Below are 10,306 nucleotides of genomic sequence, written 5' to 3'. Positions count from 1 at the left end.
TTGGCCGGTCCTAGCGCCAGTCGAAGTACCAGGCAGAGCACGCATTGGTTCGAGAGCAAGAAGATCCCTTTTTAGATGGTGCGTAAGCCCGGCTAGCTCAGTCGGTAGAGCATGAGACTCTTAATCTCAGGGTCGTGGGTTCGAGCCCCACGTTGGGCGAATATTGTTTTAAATGTAGAAGACCTGGGGCCGGTTGCACCAGCTGGAGCGTATAAAAGTTGGGTGTAAACCCAACGTCGAGTTAGGTCGTCCCAGACTTGGGAAAAAATATTCACACCTGTTGCACCATCTAAAACTACAATCAGGCGCAGCTATGCTCAGTTTAGACGATGCGCGGCCACATTCTATCGCATTGAGTGACATTCTCACTGCCACCAATGATTAAAAATGTTAAAGAGGAACAATAATTAAAAGATGAAAGAAACATTAGAGTCAAAACTAGAAAAAAAAATTTAAGAACGTGCAAATGCCATAACGAAATAAGGAAAAAACAAGACGTCTGTCAGAGGATATTCTGTCAATGAAGCAGCTCTCCATTCCCATCTGTTTCGTGTATAACTACAGTGATAATTCAATGATTAATTCTAAATAATCAGTGCTGCTAAAACGAAACCTTCCTGTAAGTTATCGGCAGGGCGGAATGGTTTTAAATGGTGTTAAATAGGACTAAGAGTAGGCTGGAAATCATTCCAGCCATTACAAATAAATTCTAAACATCACTTCCAAACTTTTCTATAGAGTGTATGAGATATTTTCTGTAAAGAGATATTTTAGTAAATTTCTTATAATTACAATATAGAGTTTTAACTCGTCCAGTAGAAAAAAAACTTTAACTGCATCTTATTCTCCATTATTTACTCCATTACTTATCTCCATTATTTCATCCCATTCTATTATATTTTACCCTAAATAACGTCCCTTAAAATTATATATATCTTCGTAAAATGAAGATAAAATGGCAGCAGATTTGGTTCTGTTCATGTAATGTAATGTAAATATAAATTAAAATAAAATTTAACAAGAGCATTCGTTCTCGTGAATTAATTTGAAATAATCCAGCGCTGTCTCAGGTATCGATGGATAAATTAAGTTTCCTTCTCCTCCAATTTTGTAGACATCTAAAATATCTGATAGTTCGTCATTTCTTCCATTCCATCATACTACTGCTCAAAAATCTCTCTCATGCTGTGTATGTTCACTTGTCAATGAAGAGTGCTAAAATACACTTTAAAATATTTTTTTCCTGTATATGACGCAGGCGCGGTTTCCGCGCTATGTAGTCTATATAGACCCGACATTAGGCTTGTTCGACTTGATGCAGCGCCGCAAGATCCGACAGGCGGATGACATCAAAGTACCGCGAGAGCGATTCGAAACCAAACATTTTATGGTTTTTCGAATGGCTCTCGCGGTACTTTGATGGCATTTGCCTGTAGGAAATTGCGGCGCCGCATCAAGTCGAACAAGCCTATTATCTCAATTGTATTATTGAGAAAATACCCGCCCAGTCTCACGGCAGTTCGTGGCAATGACACGAAATTTGGAATCTATTAATGAGTGTTCATGTACACGAATATCCCCATTTTCCGTGTCAGTGCACGACGTTTTTTTAATGTCACTCAGCACGACTTTCTTTTCGTGTCACTCAGCACGACTTTCAATACACAGACTGCGTGTGTATTTACATTTATATATTTATAACCTGATATCAAAAGAAGTCGTACATATTTTAGGATGTGGCTAACTAACACCTTACTTCACCCCAAACCCTAAAATCACTGCGCCAAAAGGCTAATTCTGCTAAAAACTCGAGTTTCTAGAGGTGGCAAAACAAGGATAAATGGCTCCCCTAACCCCGCCCCTAAACGTAACGTCAGTGGGGAAAAGTCAAAACATACCAATGAGATCGTAGGAAAGAGGAATTCACACGAATGAACCACCTAGTAAAATAGGTATGAATTCACTTCAGATTGCGTTGATATATTTATACATATAAAAAGATACCGCGTTATAAAATACATTAGATTGAAAGTCGTGCTGGGTTTTGACACGAAAAAAGTCGTGCTCACTGACACGAAAAAAATGGGAAATTCGTGTCAGTAAACACGAATTAATAGATTACAGCTCGTGACAATGTCACGAATTCCAGTGAGACTGTGTTGCAACTACTGTATTATTTTTTTCTCCACGGAAAAACGTCAAGAATTTTCACTTATGCCTACCTCTGACTAGACGTAAGATTTAGACGTACGCCTTGGTGGTGCAACAGGTATAATTTCTACGCAGGATTTAAGGAGCATAATTTACGACTTGTCTTACGACCGGGTGTACTGTACGTCCAGCTGGTGCAACCGGCCCCATGTTTGTCTGTGTTTTACCAACAGTTACTATTCTTGAATGGGTTTTCCTCAACAGTGTACTGTGTAAAAATGACCCCTTTAAAGGGATAGTTCACTCAAAAATATAAATTCTGTCATGAATTACTCATTCTCTAGTTTTTCCAAATCTGCATACAGTTCTTTGCTTGGTTGAACACCGAGAAATATATTTGAATGAATGCTTGTCAAAGAACTGTTCGGTACAGTTCTTTGACCCCATTGACTACCATAGTAGGGAAAAATTACAATGGTAGCCAAAAGTGCCCCAAAACTGTCCTACATTCTTCAAAATATATTTTTTGTATTTTTTTCCTACTATGGTAGTCAATGGAGTCAAATAACTATTTGGTTATAAGCATTCTTCCAATTATCTTTCTATGTGTTCATCAGAACTAAGAAATATATATAGATTTGGAACAACTCGAAGGTGAGTAAATGATGACAGAATTTTGAATTAAACACTAAAGATTAAATTTTTCTGTAATGATTCAAACATAAATTATTCAGAAATTCAAAAGGCTTGTTTAGAAAAGTATAAGTAAAACAACAGGGTGGTTTTTTTACATAGTAAAAAGAAGTGAATGCCTTATGGCTGTGCTCGACTTTAGGCATTCTTGGCTAAACACTAACCATTTGTTTAGCCACCAAATGAGCCTGGTTAAGCTTAAGAACCCCTTTATTATACAGATTTAGGTACATTTAGTTATTTGTTAATATTTAAATCTAACTTATTAGGATTATTGTGTGTGTAGATTTATTATTGTACAGCTTTTTAGATATTATTCAAATGGGAACTGGGAAAACACATACACAAGTTACATCATATGAGCAAATTGATGTTATACTTCATGTTCTAAATAGTAGAAATGTTTAAATACTGATTCAGTACCATCACGTTTTCACTTTTATGCATGTGAAACACCCTGGTATTGTATAAAAACACTTCAACCACTGATCTTTTGATTTTCTTTAATGACTTACAGCATTTTTAGAGTGACACTGATTATCAGTGTATTAACCAAATGCTTTTTATTGCTGCTAAACATGGATACAGCAACAAAAATGTGAGTAAATGACAGCTATTATGTGACTGTTTTTACTGATCTATTCAGCAAAACCTCTTCAAGAACATAATCAACCATTCTATTATAGGAACGTAACATTTTAAAGTGTTTTTCAAGTCCAGTTCTCTAGCCGAAGATATCAGCGGTTGTATTAATAAGAAAGGAGGTAGTTGATGCCAAAGCATGAGCTTGGATTTGACTTGAAAGGGGGCTTCAGACGGTGCAGACGAAGAGTATATTTACTGAGACTCTTCTGCTACGTGCTCACTCTGACAGTAGGGTGGACTGCAGAGGTCTAAAAGTCCTTCGGCTGGTTTTTCTCTCTTGCTCCATTATTCCCAGAGGCCTCTTCTTTCCTAAGGGAGTGTGACACAGGAAATCATCCAGGGTCTGCTCAGTGATCTGGCCAGCGTCATCCAACCGTCTAACCACCTGCTCCACACTCCCCTCCCATAGCCCATTAGCACTCTTCTTCCTCAACACATTAACCTTAGACAAACAGAGAGGGGCAGAAGATAACACGAAAAGAGAATGAGACAGAGAGAGAGAGACAGCAAAAAAACCCACAAAACCATGCTGCGCAATCTGCTTTTGCTTAATTCTTATTAGCGATCTTCATACAATAGGCATATTGAGGCATAATTAAGTGCAATTCATATTTCCAAAATACATTTTGAATTAAGTGCAATTCATATTTCCAAAATACATTTTTATATACAGTACACTACCTGTCAGAATTTAGGACACTTGGGACTTGACTGAAATGTTTCTCAAGATCTGGAAAACTTATTACATAACCCATGCTCTATGCATAATTTGTTTTACTGACAAACATAAATGATCCTTTCTTTTCTTTTTAAATTATTAATGTATTTTAGGGATAAGTTGGACCAAACAGTAAAGAAAAACAGCCAACAAGTGCCCAGCATTCACGGGAACGCCTTTTAGAAAGCATCCCAGGGGATAGCTCATGAGGATGGTTGAATATCCACACTGTGCAATGAGTAGTTAAACCCTTACACGTGTCTACACCGGACACGGCGTGATGCGAAACACGGCTTGTTCTAATGGGTTTGTCGCGTAGCACCACATCCAATGTGGAAAAAATTTAAAATTATAATGGGTTTTAATGGTTCTATTGTATTTTGTCACAGCGCGGTGTAGACACGGTGTTAGCGTTCCACTGCATCCCTCCCATACCATTCAAAATTAGACCTTAGGAATGCGAAGGAGTTAAAATGCAATATTTATTACTTACATTTTTTTTAAAGGTGCCATTCTTTGGCTGTTTTCGAAGCTTTGATTATGTTTTTTGGGTGTTTAACAATGGATGTTCATGTTTCTAGTTTCAAAAAACGCTTTATATTTCACATATTTCAAGTCTATTGTTCACCTGTCCCTCTTCTCACAAACCGATTGGATTTTTCTGGTTTCTATAAAGTCCCTCCTTCCGAAACGCTCTGATTGGTAAAGTTGACCGCTTAGAGCGTGTGTCTGAAGATGTCCCACCCATACCATATAAGCGAGCTTACGCTTCTCAGGCTGTTGTGATTGGTCGGTCCCCCTCTCAGTGCACCTGTATTCATAAGCTTTGGCTTTTAGCAATAAACAGTAACAATGGCGTCAACTTCATCAGTTAAAAACATGTGGATCGATCGAAGTGTAACGGAGGTCTGCTAGTGCATGTGCAAACGTCAATCTTTGTTAAGAGATCGCTATTTTTTTTCTACTATGGCGAGGGAAATTACACCAGACCGATTGGGTCAGACCAGTTATATTAATTAACACTAATAACAGAAGCATTAGTTTTGCCTTTTTATATTGGACATAAGTTGGATAATAAAACAAGCAGATTGACCAGGAGACCTTTGCAAGCAGGACTTCAAAGGACGTTTCATAGAAGTGTTTTAGAGGTATACACAGACAATATCAGTGTATTACACAGAACAGCTTTCACAGCTGATGTTAAAGTCATGGAAGCTGTTATTTGACAGTTGGTTATCTTAGAATGTGTGTAGTGGAATTCTTATTACCAGCTGTAGGACTGTGATGAAGGTGAAAGTAATTAATTGCGCAGCTCAGTCAAATGTTTACAATCTCTGAAAACCAAACACTAATCCAGCGGCTCTTCCTCTTCTCTAAGGAAGGCCTCGCCCCTTTTTTGGCGTATTCCTTTGGGCAGAGGTTATTCAAAAACTTGGAATAGTGACATCATTTAGTCGGGAAGTAAAGGGCTGTAGTCCGATTCCAGCTGTTCTCTGTAGTCCTTGAAAAGCGAATTCTGTTAAAGACAATATCTCGCTTGGCATTGAACTTTGAGCTTTATCATTTTGCAGACATAATTTATGCTCTAACAGCAACATTACAAACTAACTAAAGTTTTAAAAATTGGCATCACGGGGAAAGGCACCTATAATTACATCCCAGTTTTGATTAATCTTATATTTTTTTGTAAATAGTAACCCTAACCCTAATAAAGAATCATTTAGGTCTCATTCATACTTTTAATTGGTAATGTACTGTAGTTCTAATGGCATAGTTAATATCTTACCACTTCCTGGGAGAATTCTGGTTTCTTCACAAACACTGGAGTCTTTGACACTAGGGCTGTTGTAAGGACATAGATTGCATCTTTCATGGACCCTGACACAGCCAGTAAAAGAACCTAAAACAAAGCGGTTACACATTAACAAGCACATTTTTAAGCATTAATTTAGACATAAACACACAAATAAACTTGCCTTTAGGTTCTGGCATAGTCGGCTGTCTATGCACATGATCTGAGAGAAGATTGTCTGAGCTCTCTCCGCGTCATTCTAAAATAAACAAGAAATAAAGTATTCAAAACTATGCTTAATTTCACTACACTTAACTAAATTATACTCATCTGCAAGAATGGAAATTGAATAACAACTTCATACTATACTTTGAAATTTAATATGAAGATTTATTTGAGCGTACCTGTTTGAGAGCAAGGGCCGTGGCAAAGCAATAGGCATGTCGTGGGATGAGACTGCCTTTTGTTTGACCTTCTTCCAACACGGCCAAACAGACATGATATGACTTTGAGGTGTTCTGTCAATCACATGACACAAGATTAGATATGTGAAGTTACAAACAATACATAACATATGTAACTAAAGACAACATTTTTGGAATTTGGAATGACAGAATGTTGAGTAAACAGAATGTTCTGGAAAAACATGACAAGATTACATAAGATGCTACTGCATGTCAATTCTAAACCAACAGGTTGTTTCATTGGTTTAAAGTAACTAATAAATGGCAGATAGACACAATATTTGCAAAATGTACACAAACACACATTACTTTTCAACTTTTCAAGATTATTTCTTTCAATACAAGCCTTCAACTCTGACATGCTTTTATATAGCAAGCCCTTACCAGTTTATAGCAAGTAGCAATAGCTAATGTGAAGGTGTCTTTATTAAATGGCACTCCATGGCTTTTCATTTTTCCTACCACATCTAGGCCACCTGGGGAAAAAGAAGAAAAGAGACTGTTAAGACTGAAACTATGCTGACAAAAGACTTTGTAACAGAGATACATGCCAAAGAAACGTACTTTCATAGCATCCTTTATTGAAAAGCATGTCAATGGCAATATTGAAGGATGTGGAGTCTGAAAAAAACCCTTTCAGTGTCTATGCAAGGACAAAATTAAAAAGCAAAAAGAGTATTAATTCCATCTTCTTACCACAATCTCAAATACAATCTATCCACAAGTGGTCATCTAGAAAACAGCAGTGCTTTTGTTCATTGTGTGGTTATGTGAAAGTACCGAATCCATCAGAGTTGTGGCTGCCAGCTCCTCTAAACCCAGTTCATAGCATAACCTCATAAAAAGAGGACCAAACCTGAAATCCCCAAATGCCATATTGCGATTCTCTTCATGGTACCTGCCCAGCAAATCAAACAAAGAGGAATACATTAAGCACATATTTTTAAGATAATATTTGGTCTAGCACTGAGCAGAATTCAATTGTTACTACTTAGGAAAAAATAAACATCTTTGTTATAAAAATGAATAATGATGAAATATGGAAAATAATGCAGGTGGGCCAGACAATTACCTATAAATAGCATTTCTTGCTATGATAACATCTTCTGCAGACTGGCATAAGTGCAAAAGGAGTTTCAATTCATCTTTCAAGATTAGCTCATTTTTCTCCATCTTCTGATTTACCATATCAAAATAATAACCTGTTGAACATTCAGGACATCAGATAAACTACATTGTCAGTTCTGTTATGAGAAATACATTCTATGGTACTGAGGTACAGTATTAAAGGGGTCATATGGCGCGAATACGTGTTTTTCTGTGTCTTTGGTGTGATATAAGTTGCCCATGCATGTATTAGACACGTAAAATTGCAAATATGAAAGTGTGGGAACAAAAGATGCATTCTATCTAAAAGCCAATGCTCACCCAGACCTGCCTGAAACGCCTCGTGTAACCACACCCCCACAAATCTATTTGACTAAGACCGTGAAACGTTACTTTAAATGAAAGTAAAATGGACGTACATGTCAGTACAATTGCTTTGGAACCTGATGTTCCAAATATGGTAAGAGGCGTTACACGCTTGCAGTATTCGACCAATCACTACGCACTGCCAATCATAGCACACCTCGCTTTTCAGAGCGATGAGCTTTGTATAAAATCCGCGCGTTGGCAAAGAGGAGATACAAACATGCACGATATGTGGGAAATGCAGCGTTTTTAAACCTTACATCGTGTATACATATTGCATTACATCTAAAACAAACGATAAATTCGTTTTAACCGTGTCATATGACCTCTTTAAAGTGACACCTGCCTTTTGATCCTGCCACTTGATGGGCCACAGCAAGTTTCCTGTGCTGAAAATCCTGCAGCTTTACGACATCTTCAGATAAGAGATAGCGTTTAGCTGAAACGGGTGACGCATATTGGTTAAGTTCTTTCACTATTAAGCAATCTGAAATCGTTAACATCAATATTTTTAAGAGAAGTGCCGATCTGGCAGGTAAACACATTTAAGTGCCCTTCATCAGCAAGGACGGCAAACAAAGACAAGTCTGTTTAGCTGCACATGTATGCATAACTGTATGGAACATAAGGCATGGAATGCAACTTCATTTAGCCTGACATTGGCCCTTCGCTCGTAGGGTGGCTAACTATGGTGGTGTGTGTACTGCTAAAGTTACACTAAATACATAATCGCATTATGAGGTTGTAGCAAATACCTCCGTCTCGACATTTCAAACAGTCTGACTGCAGGGCTCCTCGGAGCACTGCTGCTTTTGATGTATCAGTCAGTATAACGCGAGCATAACCGCTCAGTCCACTCAGCGCCATGTCTGAACCGAACCAACTCACGCCGAGTGTCGCACTGTGTCCTGTCCTACAGTTCATTAAATACTCATTAATATTTAAGCATGTTACGTTTAACGACAAACAACAAACATTTATGTTGTTCAAAAGCATATTTTATTTCCGAATGACGTCTTCAATTTATGTCACCAAACAAGTAACTGTAGTTAAACCTGACACCCCCGGTTTTGGTTAAACTAGAACATTCCAAGATGGAGCGCAACAGACGCGGCTCTCACTAAATCCTTGGTGTTTCGAGTCTGACGTCATCACGCAACCGTGTTTTTAGGCAATTTGAACAATTATGGGTAGTTTAGATGGTTAGAGTAAGGTTAGGGTTAGGGGTAAAGGTTTCGTAAGACTTGAAACACCAAGGATTTAGTCAAAACGAACAAGCCACGCCCACGGATCTGACTCGAAACACCAAGAATTTAGTGAGAGCCCAACAGACGCAGTGTAACACTCGATTTATTATTTAATTTTTATTTACAGAAAAAGATTGGCCAATGACTGTGAAGTAAATACTTTTAACGTTGCTTTAAAATGTATATATATTTTTACTGGTCAATCTTAATGCACGCCATATTTACCCTATGTAAAGGCAGCAAATTCACCTCGAACAGCAGATGGAGCTGCTGAACAGAGAATAAACTAGGGGCGTATAGACCATTTTTATTGTTCGAATAAAATACATTTTAAAGGACTGTGTTTGTAATTTTAAAAGACTCTAAACCAACTGTCCACTAAACAAACTGCTTTTTGTCCAGGATTAAAGTTAAGATTGTTTGTATTCCCAAATAACAGAAAAAAAAGGTTTTTTTTAATAGTTAGTTTGATAAAAGAACTGTTGGATGGTTTCTGTTTGATGGGAAAATAAGACTTTTGGATTCTCTAGCACTTTAATGTCTGCAGAGATGTTTTATTATGAAGACAAGAACAAAGACAGAGCAAAATCTTTTACAAGCACTTTTCTTTTTCTGTTCTAACCAGACAGTTGGAAATAATCAATTATGAACTTGATAACTGCCCAGCTTCTTTCCTCTGCTGACTGAAAGGGCATTATTAATGGTGGTTAGAAGAGCTGAGTGTGTTGTACAAAAATCCAAATCTCTTTTTTATGCACTAGATTCCATTTGAAAGAATCCTTAGTGCTGTCCGGCTTATTGTCATATTTATGCTGCATGAAACTCTTAAATACACACTAAACAAAAACTCTCAGATTGGTTTGTTATCTAGGTGTAGGTCAGTAGAGCTGCCATCCAAATTGATGACTGAGTGTGTGGCTGTAGCCAAGGGCATCCTCCCTGGAAACTACTGTACTGCTGGACATAGCGTTCCTGGACAATAACTCATTTTGATAGGTCAATATTTCCATGGTTTGTGGATAACCCAGTGTTACTAGAATGGTATGTACAGAGGAAGGGGGTGAAGTAGAGTTAAATATGTGTACGGTGAAATGGGTGGAGTTACTTATTTTATTGGGTGATG

The 10,306-nt window shown here is 37.7% G+C and overlaps 1 protein-coding gene and 1 non-coding gene across 2 annotated transcripts; one reads left to right on the top strand and one right to left on the bottom strand.

Moving 5' to 3' along the window:
* The first annotated feature begins 86 nt into the window (after nucleotides 1-86).
* Nucleotides 87-159, top strand: trnak-cuu (transfer RNA lysine (anticodon CUU)). Its single transcript has one exon. It is a non-coding gene; the product is annotated as a tRNA-Lys (tRNA).
* Nucleotides 160-3,333: 3,174 nt separating this feature from the next.
* On the bottom strand, nucleotides 3,334-8,978 carry ptcd2 (pentatricopeptide repeat domain 2). Its single transcript, XM_057353192.1, has 10 exons — nucleotides 8,692-8,978; nucleotides 8,283-8,375; nucleotides 7,536-7,665; nucleotides 7,244-7,361; nucleotides 7,028-7,106; nucleotides 6,848-6,939; nucleotides 6,404-6,517; nucleotides 6,184-6,258; nucleotides 5,994-6,107; nucleotides 3,334-3,931 (listed from the first exon to the last, which is right to left on the bottom strand). Exons 1-10 carry the CDS (start codon nucleotides 8,930-8,932, stop codon nucleotides 3,707-3,709), a joined length of 1,281 nt encoding a protein of 426 aa, XP_057209175.1. The 5' UTR covers nucleotides 8,933-8,978; the 3' UTR covers nucleotides 3,334-3,706.
* Nucleotides 8,979-10,306: the final 1,328 nt, after the last annotated feature.

The sequence above is a fragment of the Triplophysa rosa genome, linkage group LG2, assembly GCF_024868665.1.
Source record: "Triplophysa rosa linkage group LG2, Trosa_1v2, whole genome shotgun sequence".
NCBI lineage: Eukaryota > Metazoa > Chordata > Actinopteri > Cypriniformes > Nemacheilidae > Triplophysa > Triplophysa rosa.
Note: the sequence above shows the minus strand (reverse complement) of the source record. Positions and strands in the feature narration are given on the sequence as shown.

Excerpts from the sequence above, each read along its gene's own strand:
- ptcd2 (XM_057353192.1), bottom strand. The coding sequence starts at position 8,932 with ATGCTTTTGAACAACATAAATGTTTGTTGTTTGTCGTTAAACGTAACA. Across the intron at positions 8,376-8,691 it reads TTTGAAATGTCGAGACGGAG|CTAAACGCTATCTCTTATCT; the intron begins GTATTTGCTACA and ends CACCCGTTTCAG. Across the intron at positions 6,518-6,847 it reads TTGCTACTTGCTATAAACTG|AACACCTCAAAGTCATATCA; the intron begins GTAAGGGCTTGC and ends TGTGATTGACAG.